This window comes from Thermobia domestica, chromosome 11 (genome assembly GCF_964235325.1).
Source record: "Thermobia domestica chromosome 11, izTheDome1.hap1.1, whole genome shotgun sequence".
NCBI classification, from domain to species: domain Eukaryota; kingdom Metazoa; phylum Arthropoda; class Insecta; order Zygentoma; family Lepismatidae; genus Thermobia; species Thermobia domestica.
In genome coordinates this window covers 231,929,959-231,955,092 of record NC_137464.1, presented here as the reverse complement: position 1 = coordinate 231,955,092, position 25,134 = coordinate 231,929,959, and the positions used below count along the sequence as shown (strand labels likewise).

Genomic DNA, 25,134 nt, shown 5'->3' with positions numbered 1-25,134 from the left:
TCTAACCTTCAGAGATCCCAAAATGTTAACATCTTATTATAACAAGTGAGTTTCGTTTCAGAGTGTGAAACTATGGGAACTCAATGCTCAAATTTGAAGCTGTACATATGTAACTACTAGTTGTCATAGATAAATAGGGTCAAAAACAGAATATGTTCCTACGACGTTGAATCCATACAAAACGGACAATACGTGTTATGCTTTAATGATTTTGTTCTAAGGCAATAAAAGTTGAAACTGGAAATCATTAACCTTAGCCACTTCCGATTTTGGTAGAGTGTTGCGAGTTGTGATGGTGTGTTTTCTTGACACCCTAAATCATTTGCAGAAAACCGCTTGTCGCTATATACCGGTATTACTACTTTGGGCCTATGATTATACTTGGCCAGAAATGGCTAATTTTAACCACTTCCGGTTTAAATAGAGGGTTAATGGAGAACCTATTATTTGGACGCTGAATCGATTGCAATAAATTACATCTCGATATCTCTTACCGTTTATGCTGGATAGAAATCTATATTGAAATCGGAAGTTGCATTCAATTTCAACACTAGCGGTTTCGATAGAGTGCTGCAAGTTGTGATGGCATGATCTCTTCACACCCTGAATCATTTGAAGAAAACCGCTTGTCGCTATATGATATCATTTTTTTCAATGGCAGATATGTTGAAACCGAAAATGACTAATTTAACCACTTCCGGTTTAAATAAATGAATAACGGAGGAGATGGAATTTACCCTTGAGGCACTAAATCAATTGTAAAAACTCTATCTTGATATCGCTGTTTTTACCTTATGAAAATGAGTATTGATATCAGAAGTAGATGTAAATTTCAACTACTTCCGGTTATGGTAGAGCGTTAGGGATAGTCAAGGTGCCTTGTCTTGAGACGCTAAATCATATGCAAAAGACAACTTCTCACAATCTGTTACCATTTTTGCTTTTCGGCAATCTACGATGAAACTGGAAATGGTTAGTTTGAACCACTTCTGGTTTGGATAGAAATTTAATGGAGGAGGTGAAATCTATCCTTGGGACGCTGAACCGATAAAACTGGCCAAACCGATAAACCGTATCTTGATATCTTTTAACATTCTTGCTGTGATATCTATCCACAGCCGGACGGACGGTCAAATCCGTCACTTATGCATAGCATAGTTTCTGAAGTCTTTATACTACTCACCCCTTTTTCCTTCTCATTCGTTTTTTATTTATTCTATGTCAAATATCTAAAAACACTTGAATGAAAATCCATGTAAAATATAGATGTTTCTAGCCTTCAGAGATTCCGAGATAGAGACATTTTAAGATAATAATTGCCATCTATCTTTATCCCAACCCATCCAATTTTCAAACATCTTTCCTTAGTGGGACCTTACATCACAAATCCTATGTTCTAACCAAATTTCAAGTTTCTGGCTTAAGAGGCTTCATCCCGGCGAAATTAAAATACCGCTAATTTTACAGTAATTATGTGATATCTTCAAATAGATAAGAGATAATTGAAATGTGGAACAAGAGCGCCCTAGACAATATTATATTGCGTGAGGTACCGTTACCACAAGTCACCTAGTGTCTTCCAGTTTTCAGCCGTTTAGAAACGCGAAAATAAATGCCGATTTTCAAAATGGCTCGAAATCGAAAGTAGCTAAGACATGATAACTGTATCTCATGTCAAATAAAATTGTCTAGGGCGCTCTTGTTCCACATTACGATTATCTTTTATCTATTTGAAGCTATCACATAATTACTCTAAAATTAGCGGCATTTTAATTTCGCCGGGATGAGGCCTCTTAAGCATTTGGCCAGGGCATTTATCAATAACTTAGTCAGGACTTCTTATATATAGTTCGTTACAAAACAATGTTTTCCTCGAAGGTCAAGATCTAAGGCTTTACTTGTCCCTACCATAAATCCTTCTTTATAACTAGATTTCGGCATTGTCGCTCCTATTCAGATAGAAATGTATTCAGCTCTCAGTATGGCTAACCCAGTACGGTTATCATAGTAGCATCGTACAGCTTTCGTTCCGCCTAGCACCCGTAGCTTTTACACTAATATAGGCTAGTATTAGCATGTTTGAAGAACGTATATTTCGGTTGCTAGGCTTTGCAGTTAGCCCATGTCATTTGACAATATATGAAAGCTATTTTATTCTACTTTGTTTAGGTTAAAACATAAATTACTTTGATCTAAATTATGTCCGGAAGCATGTAAATAGTTTGGATAGTTCGGAATAATATAGTACAAGTATTGCTAATGCTGGACAGACGAACAGAAAAATGGAGTGTCAACTGGTATTCAGTTATTCAGATTCAGTCATACGAAATAGTAATACAAAAACACAGTTCATCTGAAAATGATAAAGAAGATGTAGACGACATAGGCGAAAGAAAGAAGAAATACACCGATAAACTTATTCGAAATTTCTGAAAATGTTGAAAACTTGAGATTTATTGATATGTACCAAATGTTGTTAATGACGTTTTTCATGCAATAAATCGAAGTTTTTTTTTTACTCTGTAGAAAAAAAACAAAAAACAAATGTGAACAAGTGAAGCTCACGAGTTTCTTCGAGTGAAAACAGAAAATAAGATTGTTTCTTGTGCAGGTATATTCGCACGGGGAGAATACATTTCATTTTGGAAAATACACTAACTATATATAAAAGGCTGAACTTGGATTTGAACGGCATCGCAAGTGTCACTGTTCATCTCAGCTACTCCGAAAACTAAAGATTCGACACTAATATCAGTCATTTTTGATCAATTTTAAATACCTTCCCCGTCTCCTCCCCCGAGTTGCCGGGCTGAATTTGGATTTAAACGACATTGAAAGTCTCACTTTTCATCTCATCGACACCGAAAACTATGGATTCCATACTAATATCGGTCCTTTTCGATCATTTTTTAAAAATATTTCCCCTCCCCTAAGTTGTACTGTCAAGGTGAAATAATAAAAATCTTTCTAGGCGCGAACCTATTCTATGTTGAAAATTTGATTGAGATCGGTCCTGTGAAAATGAAATGAAATCTTTGAGTTTTACGTCCCACGGTTATGCCGATTAGGCTAAAGGAGACGATGATAATGAGTAATGAATGAAATGGTGGAATGAAGAAAGTGGGAGGAAACGGGAGTACCCCAAGAAAACCCACGCACACGGTGTTTGTCCACCACAAAGTTCACTTGGCGGGGCTGAAATCGAACCCGGGACCCCAAGCACCAGAGGTGAACGCTCTACCACTGAGCCACCGCGGCCCCTGAGATCGGTACTGTGTTTCAAGAGTTATTGAGTTAGGAAGGTAGTCACTTCCTTATTTATTTATTTTTATATTTCTCCCCTCCTAAAATGAAAAGATAAAATAACATTCCAGGACCCTATGTTGAAAATTTGATGGAAATCGGTCGAGTGGTTCATGCAGTACGAAGTCACAAACATAGTGACTTTCATTTATGTGTATATATATATATATATATATATATATATATATATATATATATATATATATATATATATATATATATGTATGTATATGTATATGGTAGTGTAGTTTCCTTCGGTAGATTTTAGGGATTTAAAATTCATATTTTTGACTAATTCTTTTTTCTTTCTTTCATTTTCTTTGTTTTTCATTCGCTTGAATTTTGAATTACCCAAAAGCAGACTGCTGAATGTACAATACAAATATGTAGGTTATGTCTTAAAATGACTCATAAATTTTGGTTTATGCGTAAACTCTTCGAGGTCACTTTTAATGACAGAAGCTCTTTATTTAAACGTATTTTATTTAATATGCTGCATATGATTCAAGGCACATTTTGAACATTAGTGAGGAATAATTATATTGATATTTTTATTTATAATTTATATTGCTAAATGTGAGAAAATTGGAATTAGGAAGAAGCAAAATGGAAGTAGAGAACAAAGGTATACAAGTCACGTGACGGTTATTGCATGAGAGGAGAGCCACGTAACTGAAGCACTACTTTCTCAGCGCATTAATAAACAGTGTTAACTACGTCTGATTGGCTAGTTACTATCAACCACATACGTGATTGCAGAAAAGAATTCAGAAATAATGATATGTTAAAGTTATTTTCTAAAGAGAAATTTTCTGCTCTGCAAACATAATGATATTTTCTTTTTCCCGATGTTCTGACAGAATCGATTGGCCTTTAAAAATCATTAACGGGAAATATAAAATCGCGTAAGAAGAAAATTACGTCAACAACTTAGGTAGTGCAAAGGCTACAGTAAGCTACATATCAGTAAGTAGGCTTGGAATCGTCCCATTCGAACATTAGCATTAGAAAGAGAAAGCTGGTGGCAGCAACGACTGCGAGAGGTGCTACAACAGTGAAAAATAACACGAAAAAAGGTGAGTTTTTATAAATTTTCAGGTTTTATTTATACTGAGTCTGCGTAACTCTCGTAGAGTGTTTGATTATTTTTGGGTGTTAAAAAACTTATTTGTGGTTTCCTATCATTGCAAGGCAATTGTAACATTATTAGAAGTACGATGTTGCAATATCTGGTCAACAAAGTAAAAAAATGGTGTTTGAGGAATCCACGGGCGTCAACCCCACCGGAGACACCGTGGACATGTTCCCCGACATAATATGTAAAACGGTTTTCGTCTCCCCCGAATATTTTAATCCCTTTGTGCATGATTTTTTTCTTTTAACGAAAAAAATCAGTATTGGAAACCTCATATGGGAATTTGAAAAATGAATTAAAACTTGAATTTTAGATTTTTCACTTAATTCTGACGAGAAATAAGTAAGTGCCATATATGACACACAACTCACAAAGAACACGCCAGATGACACCAAAATCTTTTATTCATACACATCAATATCTCACACAGCAGACAAAACAGTCATTTGGTGCCTTTGATAAATCACAAAAAAGCTAAAGTGAAAAAAGGGTATGTGCCATATATGGCACGACATGTGATAAGGGGTTAAGTATCTTAGGTTAACTATGACCCAAAATAGGCTCAACCATTAGCAGTTTCTTACATTCACAAAATAATGTTGACAAAGTGGATATGAAAAAAGTAGCTCAAAAGTTTGTTTCTAATTGTGAAAAAAGGCAGGCAGATTTGTCCCTGTGAAGGTAAAGGTGGAGTAAACTGCTAAGTAACAAACGTGATGGCGGTTTTTATGGTGGTTTTTGTTTAGATAGCGAGCAGCAAAGCGCGTTTAGTTTAGCTAAAAAAAAAAACAAAAAAAAACGTAATTTTCAACTAATTCTTTAACTATACATTGTTCAGCCTCATTTACATTAGTTGTAGGCTTGTAGGCCTAAAAGAAACTTGTTTTCAAAACTTTATTGTTTCTGAGTATTCACTTCACCACTGGCGCTAATCCTGGGGTATGAGGGGGACATGTCTCCTCCAATCTTGGGACAGAGGGAACTATCCCCCCCCCCCCCAATAACCCGATTTGAAATGCGTTTTCTGGACAGAAATGTTATGACTTGTGACCAATTGCCACAAAGGAAAATGAGATGAAACTGATATCCCCCAGAATAAGCCTCAGATCTACCCCCTCTCAATGTTGAAGACAATGTTCCCTTGATCCTCCACAGCATTGTTTTTAAACTTCATAAATATTTTGAACATAGCTTTAAAACAAATAAAAGAAAAGACTATGAAACTCTTATCCGTCCTTCCCAATGTTAAAGACAGATTTGCGCCGCTCCACTTCACACCACCTTTTATCACTTTGTTTTTGACATTCACTTCGTATCATTGAAGTTTAACGAAAATTGTTAAACAAGGTTGTATTTTACTGTTTAAATAAACAAACTGTAAAGTGTGTGAGTGTTTTAGTACCATTTTTTTTTTTTAAAAAATCTAGACTATCAAAGTTAAAAATTAAACACAAAATGTTTAAAAATGCAACGTACAAAGACCATTTTTTAAATTTTCCGCGGGAGTGCTCCCGCTTTACTAGGAGTATTCCATACATCGCAGGCAGCCCGGTAGTCCCCCCCCCCAAGGTTTATATACTGCAGACACCAATGCTGGAATCCGACCTCGCGGTGTTGAACACACATAACTCGACTAACATTTAATCATTCCATTGTTCTCAGCTTCCTGTGGTCTATTCTATACTCTATCTATATAAATAAATATGAAAGCGACTGTGTTTATGACTTAATAAGTCTTGAAGCGATCTCGATCAAATTTTCAACATAGATCAGGTTCAGGCCTGGGATGGCTTTTTATCATTTTACGTTGATGGCATAACTTAGGGGAGGGAGACGGGGAAGATATATAAAAATGATCGAAAATGACTGATTTTACTGTCGCATTTATAGTTTTTACGGTCACGGGGATGAACAGTAATACCTCCCCGATGCCGTTTAAATCCAAATTCAGCCCCAAATTTGAGAAAGGGGGAGATATATAGAAATGATCGTAAACGACCGATATCAGAGAGCACTTTAATAATACGAGTAAAAAGTGACTGACTAACGAACATATTACTAATTTTTGTTACTTTAACCTAGCGAAGAGGGTAATTGACGCCAGCATCTAATTAATAATGAGAAAAGTATTTTTGTTTTCCATGTTGATAACATTTCTCTTTTCTCTTTCCTGTTATACACACACACACACACACACACACACATGTGTTTAGGTCTGTGATCTCTCCTTAGTAATACACAGTGTAGACAAACATAAACAAAAAGTTTAGATTAATATTAGAAAGTTGGTTTTGAGCAAGGAAGTTTATATTCAGTACACGGACAGATGTCTTACCTCAAACGCTGATAGCCCATGTATCGATCCTTTTCTTTCACTTTATTTCTTAAAATAAAAGTCATGTTCCAGGTTATGAAAGAAAGATGAGAGAGGTACTTTGATCTCTTCGATTCTTTTTTAAAGTTAAATTTCAAATGTTAAATGAGAATGAAATGAACTTTCCAGTTTTATGTTTTACGTTTATGATCTGTAAGCTGATAAATACGGATGATTAGTGGAATGATGAGAACTCACAGAACATTATTACTATCACAAAATATAGCCTCTCATCGAATCAGTGAGTCTCGCATCAGACGTGAGCTCTCCAACACTGAATCATCATACCACCATCCAATATTTAAAAGTGTTTTGAACTTCAGACAACTACTAAAACTGCTTAAACTGTATCCTGCTTAAACGTTGTTTTTTCCTGAAAGCATAATTTAAATACTTTCCACAACACTGAATTCTTTTTCAAAACCTTTGTAAACTTAGAAGGAAACCTAGCAATTGCCTAAGACAGCCAACATTTCCCCAGCAATTGCCTAAGATAGCCAACATCTCGCCAGCAATTGCCTAAGATAGCCAACATCTCGCCAGCAATAGCCTAAGATAGCCAACATCTCCCCAGCAATTGCCTAAGATAGCCAACATTTCCGCAGCAATAGCCTAAGATAGCCAACATCACCCCAGCAATAGCTTAAGATAGCCTATATATATCCTCAAACAGCTCATTTTGTAGGTTCAAAAGTGACTTGTATTTTTTTCTATCAAAAACGTTTCTGCTACGTCTTAATTCTTATAATTTTGCAAAGGCCTCACGATGGATGTGCTAACGCATATTCTTTCAGAGAAAGTCAAAGACTGATAACGTTGACGTCAAAAATCACGTATGATAACACAGGAACAAGTATGTTACTAATAAATATATTATTTCGTATTTTCTTTACTTATAATACTTTCAAAGTATTGATTCAATAATTATGATTTTGATTAGAAAAACTGACGAAAACTTTGATTTTTCTGTTTTTTAAAAATACTTCTTAAAACTATATTTGAAATATAGCAAATAACAAAAAGTTTTATTTCTTCCAGTGTGACATTCTTGTAGAAATAATTCAAATATGATTGAGAAATACAAGATTCTTTCTTGACATATTTTTAATACGAAGAGATTTTTAAAATGAAATGAAATATTTCAGTTTAACATTCCATGATTATGCCTGTTAGGCTTACGTTAATGAGATGATGATTAAAGCAAATGAATAATGATGAAAGAATTGGCGGAATGAGAAAGTGGGAGGAAACAGGAGTTCCTGCAGAAAACTCACGGATACGAACTTATCCGCCACAAGTTTACTTGGCCGGGGAATCGAAGCAGCGACCATACTCACCAGAGATAAGCGCCCTTCCACTGAGCCACCGTGTCTCTCTTTTTTTTTTTTTAAAAAAAAGATTACTCTTATTAGATTGATGGACATTAGTTTATCTTTGATAGTAAAACTTTATTTTAATTCTTTTACAATGACAAAATTACTAATGCTATAGTAATATCTATACCGGAATATTTCAGTCATTTATACGAATAGTCATTCAGTAGATAAAAATTTAAAAAAGTAACTTTAGCCTACTACCTTGAAATTAATTGATTTTGACAATTCTAATTGGACTTTGTATTAATCCTGATTTTAATAATTGAAACATAATAGGAAGGTGTAAACAGAGATGGTCATCCTCCCTCATTTTGCCCTCATGAGGGCTACCCTCACCCTCACCTCACCCTCATTTTAGTAGTTGAGGGTGAGGGCGATAAAGTAATTGAGGGTGAGTGTGAGGGAGGGTGAGTGTGAGGACGTCAATGGAGGGTAAGTGTGAGGGAAGGTGAGTGTGAGGGCGTCAATGGAAGTGAGTGTGAGGGAAGGTGAGGGGAGGGCGTCAATGGAGGGTGAGTGTGAGGGCATCAATGGAGGGTAAGTGTGAGGGAGGGTGAGGGTGTCAATTGAGGGTGAGTGTGAGGGAGGGTTAGGAAAAATGACCATCTCTGGGTGTAAATATATAGTGTACACGATAAATACTGTACTCAAGTGATTTTTTTTTCATTTTTATGAGTTAGTAATTTTTGTTGAAATGATGTCATTCAGGTACAAATTACGCTATTGAAGTTTGTTTTACTATTAAATTGTGTATCAAAACAGTTTCCACGGCTACATGTGCTTAAACCGTGAAACACTTATCTGTTGAGCAGGTTCCCAGTTTTGATATAAGAACTTCTAACTGTGACAAGAGTGCCTTTTCTATATTTAAATCTCGTTTGTTTATTTCAATTATGTGAAGTTTAGGGATAAACCCAAAATATGTGTTTTCTCTCTGGGATTTGAATCGACATTTTTCAAGAAAGGCTGTCATTTGTATTTGTGCACTGATCGTTCTCATGAACTAAACTAAACTTCAGGATTACTTTAACAGTTCGATTTTATTACGATAATAACAAGATGGTTAGCTTAACAAAAGGATTTTCAATTTTCGGGTACCAGGATATTACTGGCAATGACAAATAGGTCTTGAAGAAAATAGTTACTCTTTGTTTCTCTGTATGAACTTCAAAATTCGTTATCCGAACTGGGATTATTCGGAACAAGGCCTACGTAAATATGATCAAACCTTTATAGATTCCAGAAGGAAACGAAATCGGGAAACAAAGGAAGTTCTTGAGTTAACAACTTGGCTATACGTTGCCATATGCTTGAATAGTTTATTGTTAATTCATGATTCATTCTTATTTTTTTTTGAGACGTATTTATTTAATGAACTGTTACCCGTTACCGGGACAGAAAGACTATACATTCTGTAAAGAAAAAATAGCGACACTTGCTCGGATATGGTTTTCGCAATATACTTTAATCAATATGATTTTTTACATGAATTCCTGATAATATTACAATGCACATTCCTAATGAGCAGTTTATTCTTAATACTTGCGCCAAACTTTCAGGCTTTTGACATGAATTTAATGAATTTATATGCATATATAAGTAGCTATGTGTGTTTTGAGCAAAATCGTTTATAGGAACAGTTATACATGAAACTGAAAAAGATCAACAACAATAGCAGAAAACAAGAAATGAAGTTTCTTAAGGGTAAGACATATTTTGTGCAAACATCGGGGAGTACCGTACACCAAACTAATATTTTGTATGTGCACCATGGGCTTTCTGGAGTGCAGCGCATCATCGAAGTCCTTTGGTAACAAGGCTATTGCAAAATTCAACCTCGATTTCACGGAATAACACCCGGATTATCTGTTCCTTGAACTCCATTCTATTTGAGATAGTTGTGTATTGAATCTTCTGTTCATATTGATCCACAAATTTTCAACTGGATTCATGTCAGGTAAGTTTGTAGGCCACATGAGTCTCTAAATAGTCATATTCTTGAACCACATATTAACGATTTTCGCTCGGTGACATGAAGCATTATCGTCCTGGAACAGGAAGTAGTCCAAATTTTCTTCAGAAAAGTCATCTTTAGCTGTTGTAAGAACTTTACGTACCAGAATTTGAAGATATTTTCGTGCATCAAACGATCCTTCACATATATCCGTTGGTCTGACATCTTTAACGGTGAACCAAGCCCATATCATCACTCAGTAACTGAATATTTGAATCCCTATAAAATATCCTTGTCAGGTTCCTTGCTTGTTCGTATCCACAACTTCACACCACCATCGTTTCCCACTATTCTAAACTTCTTTTCAACGAAGAAAATGACGTACTTGCAGTTGCCATAAGTCCAAGTTGCATATCGACTCACAAAACTACATGTTGAAGTCCTCTGCGTTTTGTCAGTTTCGACTTTCTACGCGGTTTCTTCTTTGTAATATCCTCTTCATACATTCAAGACAATACAGTTGTACGAGTAACTGCAGTTTCAAGATCATGTTAAACTACAGAAGCGATTTTTGGGGAAATCACACCTTAAATCTGCAGTGCTATTGATTTCATTTAGCAATCTGCTCTGGGTGATGCTTTCTTTTTTCTTGTTGACGAAGGGACGATTTGTTATGCTGTTTGCACTCGTGAATTATTCTTCCTGCCGTAGAATGATGGATTTTCAGTATTCCATCTATTCCCTTAGAGATTTGCCTTAGCTGCGCAAAGCAAAAATTATGTCTTGTTCACATGGCACCAAGTCACATTTCTTACCCATCTTATTTGTTTACAGTCCACATGTAGCAACAATATCACACACAAACAACGCTGCACAACAACACTTTTGCCACTTGACACTATCCAAACAATGAGAAAGTAAAGAATAATCATAAAATGCTATTTACCTAGGACTACACATCATAAATACAATGCAGAATTCTCACTACAATAACTTATAAGATGCTCTCAGTGCCATCTGGAGAGAATATCACTGACACACAAACAATTAGCAAGCGACATTCTACACCATAGGTGTCACAGATAACGCAAATGAACTATCGCACTCTTCATTTCCTTCTATTCCTCTTCTAACATGCTGCAATTATGGTTTTCTGTGTAAGTTAGCTTGAGAATTGAGGTGTCGCTATTTTTTCTTTACAGAGTATATATATATATATATATATCTATATCTATATATATATATATATATATATATATATATATATATATATATATATATATATATATATATATATATATACGAGGGCCATTCGGAAAATAAAGAACGTTTTTGTATAAACACTTTAATAACTGATATACAAAGGCGAAATTTGTGTTACGTACTATGTGATACTTAAGTTACTTTTCGACATAGTCGCCGTGTAAATTTAAACACTTGTCATACCGTGGTACAAGATTTTCTATGCCTTCGGCATACACAGTTGCCGCCAAACTGTTCAACCAATCACTAACAGCTTCCTTAAGTTCATAATCACTGCCGTAGTGGCTTCCACCCAAAAAGTCTTTCAACTTTGGGAATAGGTGGAAGTCACTGGGGGCTAAGTCTGGACTATAGGGTGGATGCTCCCAAACTTCCCACTTAAACTGCTGAAGCAAGTCCCTCGTCAATGCCGCGGAGTGAGGACGGGCATTGTCGTGGAGGAGGATGACGCCGCTGGTCAGCAATCCGCGCCTTTTGTTTTGAATCGCGCGGCGAAGTCGACGTAACGTCTGACAGTAGGCAGCTGCATTTATGGTCTCACCTCTCTGCATGTAGTCAACGAGCAAAACACCCTTACGATCCCAAAAGACCGCAGCCATAACCTTTCTGGTGCTCAAAATTTATTGGGCTTTTTTCGGCTTTTTCAGAGAATTTGAATGGTGCCATTCCCTGGATTGGCGCTTTGTTCCTGGAGTGATGTGCGAAATCCACGCCTCATCTCCAGTAACAATACGAAATAAAAGTTCATCGCCATCCTTATGGTAACGGCTGAGAAAAGTCAATGCGGCTCCCATTCGCTTGGTTTTGTGTTCCTCCGATAACAGTCGAGGCACCCACCTTGCACTAATTTTTTTGTAACCAAGTTCACCACTGACAATTTCGTACAACATAGCTCTTGAAATTTCAGGAAAGAATTCGTGCAGCCCATCAATAGTGAATCGCCTATCCTCTTGAATTTTCCGCTCAATTCTTCCTTTGAGTTCGTCAGTCACAACAGAAGGCCGGCCCGAGCGTTCCTCATCGTGCACATTCGTCCGTCCGTCATTAAACATAATGCACCACTTACGAACTGATGCTTCATTCATTACATTTCCATTCACCTCAGTGATTTGTCTATAAATTTCTATCGGACGCACTTTTCTTGCATTCAAATATCTTATCACACTACGAACCTGACACTTGGCGGGATCAGTAATTGTATCGCACATTTTACAGTCGCACAGCGAAGCAATAACGGACCGTAGCGGATCGCAGCTGGTGCCAGACTGAGGCTAAAGCATGCCCATGTGAATAACCCAGCGGCAACGGGGGTGGGGGAACACGCGCACGCACTAGCGCAAAACGTTCTTTACTTTCCGAATGACCCTCGTATATATATATATAAAGAGTATCTCGTTGCCTTCCCCTCTGGTGTAGTTGGTAGCGGGCGCGACTTTTACGAGCAGGATTTTGGGTTCAATTCCCAGTGGAAGAACCTTAAAATTTGAAACATTTACGATGGTTCGGATTCCACTTTAAAATTTAGGTTGATGTCTCAAATAGCACCGATGTTGAAGGGTCGCTAAACTTAAACTACCCCACTTAGATTATCTCGTCAATTACTCATTCGACTACAACTTTAATAGTAACTATATACGAATGTCAGTTATTTCAATTTTATATATTGTTGTACTTTGTTTAAATACTACATTCGCGAAATTTGTGTTTCGTTTAAGTTAAACATTCCTCTCGACTGGGGCTTTATAAAATGGGAGTAAGTGTAATAAATAATTAATACATTTTGCTGTGTTTGTGGGGGATCATAAGATCAAAGCTGGAGGAAAGTAGGAAAAACTCACTGAATCTCAACCAGAAACATTCTACTGTACTTCGACTTCATTTCATATCGCCTGCTGTCAGATTCGTGATAAGTTTCTGCCCATTCCAATATGTTTTTCTGTGTAAGTTAGCTTAGGACAATTGATGTTTTATATGTTCGAAGATTGTGAAAATCCTCTCCGCTGACCTAGTGGCTAGCGTGTGTGTACGTGAGTTCGATTGCAGTAGGAAAAATATAAAAATATATATATATATAACTTTACAATCATTCCCTTTCACTAATCATCCGTATCCTAGGGTATATCTGTGGGACATTGAACTACAAAAATTCTTTTTTTTTTTTTTGTGGAATCTAAACCCTTTGAGGGAAAAAGGAAATGAAGAAGAAGAAAATTTCCTACACTTTTAAAAGGACTATTGGGTTGGAAAGCATGTCTTTCGGGGTTTACTTGTAAAATTTGATTAGAGTGTATCTTCCTTTTAGAGTCCTTTTATCGAAATCCATCCTTTTGGAATTGTGTTTACATTATTTTAAATGAAATGAAATCTTTCCGTTCAACGTCCTACGATTATACCCTTTAGGCTAAGGGAGACGGGTGATTAAAGCAAGTAAATGACGATGGAAGAATTGGTGGAATGAAATGTGGGAGGAAACGAGAGTGCCTCGAGAAAACCCATGGACATAATGTCCATCACAAACTTACTTGACCAGGGATCGAACCAAGAACGCTACGCACCAGAGGTGAGCGCTCTATCACTGATCCACCGTGCCCTCTAAAAATGTTTCAGTAGCTCGGACGAACGTAGTGGTATCACATTTTCCAAATTTCGAGTAAGTTGATCGAGTAAGTAATTGGACAAGAAGAGTTGACTATTCCCATGGAATTCAATGCAATAACACACACATCTTCTGCAGATATATTTCCGAAATAAACCTTCTACGTGCTCTTTTCTGATTGACCTCAGCTCATTCCGCCAAGTAACTTAATTTCACCGGAAGTGGCGCTTAGCATTATGTTCGTTCGAACCCATCATTTAATAAAACATGGGCCTATGGGTGGTAAGCGTAAGTATAATTATTTTAGCATATAATAATTCGAATGAATCTCACATGACGTCACCAGAGTTCGAGCACGCAATTTTACTTCTTTTTCAATGAGGACATACGTATGTCTTTTGCGTGGAAGACATACAGAAAATATGTTGTTAATCATTTGATAGAAGATTGTTAATGCAATATTTACATCATCTGATTGCGAAAGGCAATCCCAGTTTACTTTAGAGAGTTCTATGTACATCTTTTGAAAATCTGCTTTTCTAAAATTAAAACCGGTTACCTTAACTTCTTTCTTATGTTTCTGCAGGTATTTAAATGGGAAAGAGTAAAACTGGGTGATGTCTGTCTTCATTAGTAACAAGAGAACACTCTTTTATTACAGAAACGTCACTAAAATTTGAGAGTACTAAGTCTAAGGTTTGACCTTTACTATTTTGAATGTTATTGTAGAACATTAAGTCATACAGGGACATGAAGTTATTTAAGTCTTTACACTTATTTGTTGAAAGTAGAAGGTCAAAATTAGAACATATTATTTGATTTATATTAAAGTCCCCTATGCAAAGAACGGTGATTCCTATTGGAACATTACTCTCAATAAATTCATAAAAAAATTTATATGTTGTTACAGTTGAATCCGGAGGAATATATACTGCACAGATAGATATCTTTAGTGAGTGACTGGAGAGCTTGACAATTATACATTCAAAATTTAGATGACAAGAGTTTATATAAGAGACATTGTAATTTTGATATTCTGCTATTATTACACCCTCTCCCTTACAGTTATTTAATAGTTCAAGGTTTCTTTCTTGACGAAAAACTTAATATCTTTTATCAAAGAATTCCCTATCAATATGACCGTCCGTTAAAAAGCTTTCGGTGATTGTCATTACATTATAATTATTTGATAAGATATTTGTATAGAATTCTAGGGCTTTGGACCATAAACCAAAAGTATTAAGTAAACTCTGTAAGAGACAGGGAGAAAGTGCTTTTCAGTATAAATTCAATTTCGAAAGAGTAGGTTCAATTTCCCGCTTGTATGTACATTGAAATCGGAATGGAAAATAGAATTACTTTTGGTTAGTTTGTTGTTTTGGAATTAGTGCGTCTCATCCAGCATTGTGCTTAATGTACGATCCGAACCACACTTTTTTTTTTTTTTTTTACCGGGAATAGAATCTAGGTCTCTTTTGCTTGAGATGAGTACACTAATCATATAGAGACGAGATTGTTTTCTATAATTTTCAGTGAGAATTATTAAACCTTAATACCTTTTAAGCCTTTTATACTGTTACAATGTGAAACGAAATTAGTTTTTCTCCTATGTTGAAAGTGCATGTTTTAAGTTATTATTGGTAAAGTACCATAGAATATTTTTTTCTGGTTTAGCAAAAAACGCAAAAACTGTATCCGTTGGTTTTGAACTTCTTCTTTTTCTTTCGATGATGTAATTCTTAAATTAGTGAAATATACTAATATAAAATTTGATAAAATGAGAGCAAATACTCCCCATTGAAGACGTATTTTAGACACTGATCAAATTCAAATTTTAAAAAGTACTCTGCCTGGTCTACTTGGCTTGTGGTACGAAATACCCTCAGCAACGCTTTCAATCTGTGAGAAACAGATGATACGGCATAAATGAAAACTTGCGAATTGTATTGTATAGTGATAGTTTTTATCTTCTTCCAAGGAATTTGTATAGAGATGTAATTTTTTTTAATGATGCAGTACTAAATTTCTCTTTTTTTTAATTTTCAAAATTTCTTCTATCTTTAGAGGTTGTTTTGTAGAAAGATAGTGAAATCGACCCTTGATCTAAATTGGGTCTTTTTTAACCCAAAATGTTAGTTTTGATCTGAAACCATTCCGAAAAAGTTTCGGCCCCCTATCACCACCCCTTACAGAATTATCGTATCATACATGCTCAAAATTTAATATGTGTAAATACTAGTGGGGGTGGACCAAATAATTTGAAAGTTTCAAAGATTGTAGATATTATGTAGATGCAAATGCGAACATTTTCTTTAAAAAACCGACTCGTATTTTGTTTTCTTTTTCGTGTTGAAAATTTCAAAAAATTGTTAAATTGTTTTTGAGGGACACCTGTCGCTGATTTTTTTTTCAAAATTTTGTAATACTCTTAGGTACAACGTATAGTTTTTTCAAGATCGGAAAGTGATGGCAGCAATATCAAAAAATTAAAATTGAAATGTGCCTAATGTTTACCTAATGTAAATTTAATAGGGGATGATAGGAGAACAATAGAAAGAAATGCAGAGATCTTATTAAACGCTTGCAGGGACATGGGTTTAGAAGTAAATGCAGAGAAAACTAAATACATGGAAGTGCGTCGGAACCGTAATACAGCAAATTGTGGATGCGTTAAAATATTAAATAATAACTAACTAACTAACTAACTCTATGGCCTATGGAACCCGGAGGTTCAGTGCCGCGTTCACAAAAGCTCTCCACTGACTTCTATCCTTAGCTAATTGCATCCAGTTTCTACTTTGTATTCCTATCTCTGCGAGATCCATCTTAATATTGTCCTCCCATCTGCGCCTAGGTCTTCCTAATGGTCGTTTTCCTATGGGTCTACCAGTCAAGACTTTGAAAGCGTTTCTACTTTCTTCCATTCTAGCTACATGACCTGCCCACCTAAGCCTCCTAGACTTGACGACCCTAACAATGTTGGGTAAACCGTATAAACTATGTAGTTCCTCGTTATGAAGCTTCCGCCATTCCCCATTCTCGTTCCTCTTGGGTCCGAATATTCTTCTCAGGATCCTGTTCTCAAATACTTTCAGTCTATGTTCTTCCCTCAGAGTAAGCGACCATGTTTCACAACCATACAGAACAACAGGCATGATTATCGTTTTATATATTTTAAGCTTCAAATTCCTCGACAGAATTCGCGACGACAAGAGATTTTGAACCGAGTAGTAACACGAATTCCCTGCTTTTAGTCGACATTTAATTTCTTCGTGAATATGATTTTCGTCTGTTAATATTGATCCTAAATATTTGAAAGTATCTACTTTATCAAAAGCATTATTTAATATTTTAACGCCTCCACAATTTGCCGTATTACGGTCCCGACGCACTTCCATGTATTTAGTTTTCTCTGCATTTACTTCTAAACCCATGTCCCTGCAAGCGTTTAATAATATCTCTGCATTTATTTCTACTGTTCTCCTATCATCCCCTATTAAATTTACATCATCAGCATATGCCATAACCTGGTGAATGCCGTTCAACTCTAGGCCCTGGTTGCTATCTTTGATTTTCCTTATGGCGTACTCCAGCACAAAGTTAAATAATAATGGCGACAACGCATCTCCTTGTTTCAGGCCATTTTCTCCTTGTTTCAATATTAAATAATACTTTTGATAAAGTGGATACTTTCAAATATCTAGGATCAATATTAACGTACGAAAATCATATTCACGAAGAAATTAAATGTCGACTAAAAGCAGGGAATTCGTGTTAATATTCGGTTCAAAATCTCTTGTCGTCGCGAATTCTGTCGAGGAATTTGAAGCTTAAAATATATAAAACAATAATCATGCCTATTGTTCTGTATGGTTGCGAAACATGATCGCTTACTCTGAGGGAAGAACATAGACTGAAAGTATTTGAGAACAAGATCCTGAGACGAATATTCGGACCCAAGAGGAACGAGAATGGGGAATGGCGGAAACTTCATAACGAGGAACTACATAATTTATACGGTTTACCCAACATTGTTAGGGTCATCAAGTCTAGGAGGCTTAGGTGGGCAGGTCATGTAGCTAGAATGGAAGAAAGTAGAAACGCTTTCAACGTCTTGACTGGAAAACCAATCGGAAAACGACCATTAGGAAGACCTAGGCGCAGATGGGAGGACAATATTAAGATGGATCTCGCAGAGATAGGAATACAAAGTAGAAACTGGATCCAATTGGCTAAGGATAGAAGTACATGGAGAGCTTTTGTGAACGCGGCATTGAACCTCCGTTCCCATAGGCCATAGAGTTAGTTAGTTATTGTTTATACAACCCGCATCTCTCAAATGTTTTGAAGTTTGCATATTAACGTTACTCGCAGACTGAAATGTTTTTGCTTTATAAATAACATGGCTCAATTTCGCTTTGCTAATTACGGACAGAGATAGAAATGTATGTGATGTACGTAAAAACGTAGGTTACATGCACACATCCTGTAGTTTTTAGACTTAATGTACGACTATATGTAACATCTTGAAACAAACGCATAACTAGTAACGTATGTTTTATAATTCTTTACGTATAAGTGTTCCATCTATATGTACTTTCCGTATGAAAGAAAGAACTATATAGGCGGTCAGAATCTCACACACAGATGGACGTATATTACATATAGCTGACATATGTAACATTCAAAAAACTGTTAGATACCAAACATCCTGAAGCGACATGATATAACATGTAAGCCTGAAAAAGGCAATATGTGTGTAGCATATGCATAACGTATGCACCGTACATATTTCTGTAGTCAACATATGGATACGCGTATATTTGTAGAATGTACTACTGTTTTTCTCATATGTCATTGAATGTTACCAGAAACTATCATTAGTAGCTAAATGGTCCTTCTTTTATATAAGGAGGGTGCGGTGGCTCAGTGATAGAGCGTTCACCTCCGGTGCTTGGGGTCCCTAGTTCGATCCCAGCTCGTGCCGCCTGGATCTTGTGGTGGACAAACATCGTGCTGGTGGGTTTTCTCGGGGTTCTCCCGTTTCCTCCCACTTTCTTCATTACACCATTTTTACTCATTTCTCATAATAACCGTCTCCTTTAGCCTAACCGGTATAATCGTGGGACGTAAAAAATCAAAGATTTCATTTCATTTTTTTCTTCTATATAAGACTTCACACTTTCGAGTAATAAATACGATAGCGAAAATTAAAAGATAAATCTCTTGTTTTCAGCCATATTGAATTCTGCATTATCCGGTTAATAAAAAGTTAGAAAGTTTGCTTCTATTTTATTTAATGAACAGATAGCCTATCCGTAACCTTAAAGGAAAAATAATAATGACTATTGTTTACTTTCAGCTACTCCATTAAGAGTCTTCATCCCGGCGAAATTAACATACCGCTAATTTTACAGTAATTATGTGATATCTTCAAATAGATAAAAGATAATCGAAATGTGGAACAAGAGCGCCCTAGACAATATTATTTTACATGAGAAACCGTTATCACGACTCACTTATCTGCTTTCGATTTCGAGCCATTTTGAAAATCGGCATTTATTTTCGCGTTTCTAAACAGCTGAAAACGGAAAGCCACTAGGTGACCTCACGCAAAATAATATTGTCTAGGGCGCTCTTGTTCCATATTTCAATTATCTTTTATCTATTTGAAGATATCACATAATTACTGTAAAATTAGCGGTATTTTAATTTCGCCGGGATGAAGACTCTTAACACACAATGGCATTATATTTTCAACTGCATTGACCGATGAGAAAAAAAACGTTATGCGGCGTACGTAAAAATGTACCTTACATCCGTATTTCCTGTAGTTTTTGGACTTACTGTACAACGCTGTACAGTAACATCCTGCAACAAACATATAACTAAAAAAGTTTGTTTTCTACGTACTTTCCGTGTAAGTGTTCCGAATAAAAGTACTTTCTGTAGGAAAGAAAAAACTGTATAAAGGCGATCAGGATCTCACACACAGAAGGACGTATATAATATATAGCTGACGTATGTAATAGATGGAAGAGTGATAGATACCATACTTCCTGCAGCGGTATGATGTAGCATCTATGCGGGAAAAGGGCAATACATATATAGCGTTTGAATAACGTATGCTCCGCACAGATTTCCGTATTAAACATATGAATCCCGTATATTTGTACAATATACCGCTGTCAGGATATCGGATTTTTCTGTGTGAAGCCCATCTTTTGATGGTAGAAATAAAATGGGGAAAAAATCTTCACTTACGTTTTAATCCACGAAATGTAAATTTACTTTTCCAGTGAAAAAATTAGTGTCCAGGAAGTTAGAACACGCTTCGCAATTTCTTTAAATTGGTATTTAGCATGGCTTCTCAGCAGTGACGCTTCATATGACGTGAATCAACAGTCTGTGGAAATCAAATTACTTGAGTTCTCACCATGAAATGAAATCTTTAAGTTTTACGTCACACGGTTCTGCCGGCTACGGTAAAGAAGACTGTATGTTCTCTTCATGAATCAAATCCAGATATCTCGCACCAAAGACGGGTATGTGAATTATATAGCAAAGACAGCGGTTTTCTTTTCGCGTTCACACTTAGAAAAATAATAAATCCTACCTGTAATAGGACTTTTACGTACTTAGGAAGATTTTGTATATTGACAACGTATTCCAGTAAATGGGACCAATGTTTAGAGTAGGGCAACTAACTCCCATGAACGTGTCACAGTTACTACGTCTGTGTTAAAATTTCGTGACAGTTACTGGTTTACAGGATTTCCCGTAAAATTTTCAACTACAATGTTTAGAGCGAGATATTCAGCTTTAGATTTATTGATATTATTCGTGATTATAAAACAAGTATTTTCTTCGTTCCTGATGATAAATATTGTAAACCCATCTCACACTTGTGCTGATTTTGTAGATACTAAATGCGTCACACAAATTTATAACAGTATTCTAACTTTGCTTAGAAGTATCCTACTCTAAATCGGAATCATTTTCACAGTTACAGAAACTGTGACACTTTTAGTATTATAAGTGAACATTATGGAATAATTAGTTAATGAAGAAAAGCAATATTCAAACTATATCTCAACGGAACTATGATAAAATATTTATTACAGACATAAACGAAAATGGAGGTCGAAATATAGAGCGAAATTGTAAAAAGAAGTAAAATGCAAAGTTTTTCACTAGAATGTGAGGGAAATTTCATCTTTTTCATTCAAAAGCTTTTGATCTGAGAACATTTAGGTTACTATTCTATTATTTTTGAGGAATTATTTACATGCTGCTAAAAAGAGATACACAAATTAAAAATGAAAATGAAGTGAAATCTTTCAGTTTGAAGTATCTCGTTTTTGCCCTTTAGGCTAAGGGAGACGATAATTAAGGCAAGTGAATGATGATGGAAAAATTGGTGGAATGGTAAGTGGGAGGAAACAGAAGTACCCCTAGAAAACCCACGGACATGATGTCCACAACAAACTTACTTCGCTGGGGATCGAATCAGGGACCCCACGTACCAAAGGTAAGCGCTCTACTGCTGAGCCATCGAGTCCCTCCCTATCTGCCACTTGATTCCTATGGAAGAAGAAATATCAGTTTTCAAGCCCACCCTCACTACATTGTCTCTCCTCCGAGAGAGTTTATTTCTTTACAGACTGTACACACTTGAATTGATATACCCCTTCAGCGTATTTGTGGAAACATGTAACTTAACATATCTTAAAACTATATCTGATGTTTCAGATTATTTTGCATAATTGTTTGTTTTAAATGTGCTAGATAAATTAATCATCCCACACATATAAAATTTGTATTATTTACTCTTATTTATATAATTTGCTAATCGCTGTTAATGTGAACTCCAATATATTTTTTATATACTTAAGATTGCATTTCTTAATTTGCAGGATCGCCAGAAGTCCTCTTCGTCGCTAAATTAAACGAAAACTTCGCAGAATGAAACATCAATTGTGTCAAGATATCTTCAAAGTCGCCTTTACCAGTGACACGGTCTTCAAACTCCACAAGTTCACCGCCAACATTCTAATTTTCCTCACCATTATTGTGGCCAGCTACCAATACATTGGGAAACCAATTCAATGCAAAATGGCAGGAAATGTGACAATGTCTCAAGATTCAATTGATGGGATGTGCTGGGCTTCCTCATCTTTCCAGTTCCCAGATGACTACATTTATGTCCGTCCAAAAGAAGTATACGAGGCCAAGTACCGTTTTGTTCCATTCCTGCTCTTCATTATAGCTCTTTTCTTCTACTTACCCTATTGGGAATTTACATCCAAGAGGAAGATACAGATTCCAGTTACTGCAGAAACATATTTCAGGCATCGAAATTTGGAGAATGATCTGCTTAACCAGTATGGATTTAGTTCAATCTATTTTGAGAGCCCGCTACCACTTCTGCTCTGCCAGATCTTCAATATGTTAAACGTGATCCTTTGGTTTTGCTTCATGAACAACTTGTTGGGACATCCACTAACGGAGTATGGACCTGAGTTTCTGATGTTTCCAGGAATACCACAATCGATCAGGAATGATACCATGTCAAAAAGTTTTCCAAAAGAAATAAAATGCAATCTGGCCAACTATAGTATAAAGAGTGAGGCAATGTGCGCAATTCCAATCAACACTTGGAACGAAATGATCACCATAATTTTATGGGCTTGGTTCTTCTGTTTGGCTATTATTTCTGTTGGAGAGTTGCTGTTGAACATAGTAGTCGCTATCTGGTCGTGTCAGTGTGTAGAAAATTTACGATTCAAGTACCCGTCCGCAAAGGAGAGAGATGGAAGGATGGCGAACGAGATACTAGAAACCAACGTTAAGCCTGACGTGCTGAATGATGTTCCCGACAACGAAGCTTATGTTAAATACCAAAACAAACAGAGCATCAGGAACGGAGAATTTTTGGATAGATTGGACACGAATAATGTCTTCTACCTCGATTTCTCTTCGGACAAGTTGGATGAGCACAAAGAAGTCTGAGAGACTCTTACGTCAACTCGAGGATGAAGAGGAAAAAGCACAGAATCAAATAAATGAAGAAGGAGGTCACGAAAAGTTACTCAGAAATCCCAGATTTTAAATCGTTTGCGAAGTCGTGAGGAACCGGTTTCAACTTCTCTTTTCACTTAAACTAACCCATCACTTCATGTAAATTAACAGAACTAATAATATTACATCTCTTTTCCCTTATCATACCAAGGCGGGGTCCCTGAGGGACCCCAGACTATGTTTTTTAAGTGGCAAATGAAAAGTATGGCACACACATCCCTCGCGATTTTTCTATGTGTTCATTTTTCAGAGTAAGATATATAAACGTAAAAAAAAAAAACAAATTCGTTAAGCAGTAAGATTTTAAAAATACGAATAAGTGATCTGGGGTCCTCCGAGGACCCCTCATAGTATTTTATGTTCTTTTTCAATATGCTGATAATTCAAATGTCTCCGCTAGATGACACCACGTTCTGTTTGTCTTATGTGATTTTGGACAATAGAATGTGTTTTATATACATACCTAACTAATTCTCAGATTTTTCTGTTAATTTATTAATTATTAGGGATGCAATTTTTGACACACACTGTATATATGTATATATACACATTTTTTCTAGAATTATAAAACTGAAGATTCTACGAAGCCTAAGATTGAAAAATGCAAGGAAAAGCATCAAAATAACACAGATGAAACAAATGTAGAGTGAAAAAATCATGGGGTCCCTTGGTTAAGAACGTTGATCAACTTACCTTGGTATGATAAGGGTTAGCTTACAAGCTCTTTTTCTCTTCTACTAACAATATATGATATGAAAACGTGTCTTTTACAATTAAGTTCGAATATTTTTACTAACGATCCTCGGTAATATATTATTGGTATTGAAATTCATTTGTTGTTTTACTAACACATTTTATTAACCACATTGCTGAGATGTATCTTATATTTTCTGTTTTTAATTAAACATATTTTCATTGTCCCTTTTAAAAGCATTGAAGATTGTGAAGTAATACTACAAATTATTTTCGCTCTCAAAATGTGGTAACTAGTTATAAGATTGTGTAAAGTATTCTGTAAGCAAAAAGTGTATTTGATTAATTTGTGACATGGCAAATTCAATATTTTAAGAGTTTCGAATGTATTACATACGAAGTATTGAGTGTAAATCTGAAACTTATAAGAATCTAGTTGAAGATTTGGTTATAAATTGTGATAGTTTTTGTTATCAGGAAGTTATTGAACAACCAAGCTTTTATTCATTGTTAATACATTAAGAGAGTATGTATTTGATTGTGTAAAGTTAAAGAACATAAGCTCATATTGTATCTCTTCTTCATGATTTCCGTTAGAGATAACAGGATGTATTAAAAGATAAAATTTTATTATATTACTGCAATAAAGAATTTGCGAACAGTTGTAATTCTGGCATTCTTTGTAGAGCTAATTAATTACTTGGTTGTATTAATTTCATAAGGGACAATAAAAGCTAAATAAAACTCATTAGTTTCGAGTTTCAATTTGCTTAATCGATGCATTGTGAATGTATGTGGAGAACTAATACTAATCATCAATGTACCAGATGATATTATTATTAATTAAAAATCCTAGTGTTTTTTTTAAAACATGTACAATTATTTATTAAAGGTTCTTACCTATTGTTCTCTTGTAATACAACAAATGCTAAACAATAATTTCAATTTTTTTCGAAGTATACTTATCTATTAATATGAAAATATTTTGGAGATTTTTTTTTTAGAAATTCTGCTTTGATTTGTCATTGCTACGGAACTTCTTGTGGGTTAAACTTGCAAGCTTGAATAAGAAAATTGTTTATCAAACGTAATTTCCTAAAATTTAATTAGAACTTTTTTTTCAGTATTCATGTTAAATAGTGTATATTATTAAGCTGAAAACCTTGTTCAGGTAAAACGTATTTTTTATAGATTTATCGTACATTGTTTCTAGTATATGCCATTACTCGTAAGATTATTTAATGTTTGTCAAAAGAAAGCTTTTAATATACGAAAATTGTTCTTTTAATAATGATTTAATATTGATTTTTTTATTGCAGCAGAAGTAAAAAAATACAAATGATCATTCAGAGATTTTTC

At 35.5% G+C, this 25,134-nt stretch overlaps 1 protein-coding gene across 1 annotated transcript; it reads left to right on the top strand.

The window, feature by feature from the left end:
• Window positions 1–4,263: 4,263 nt before the first annotated feature.
• On the top strand, window positions 4,264–24,685 carry LOC145664812 (innexin inx3-like). The gene is made up of 2 exons (XM_081731798.1): window positions 4,264–4,379; window positions 21,918–24,685. Exon 2 carries the CDS (start codon window positions 21,967–21,969, stop codon window positions 23,011–23,013), a length of 1,047 nt encoding a protein of 348 aa, XP_081587924.1. The 5' UTR covers window positions 4,264–4,379; window positions 21,918–21,966; the 3' UTR covers window positions 23,014–24,685.
• Window positions 24,686–25,134: the final 449 nt, after the last annotated feature.

Bases quoted from the DNA above. Each gene is read 5' to 3' on its own strand.
- LOC145664812 (XM_081731798.1), top strand. From the start codon at position 21,967: ATGAAACATCAATTGTGTCAAGATATCTTCAAAGTCGCCTTTACCAGT.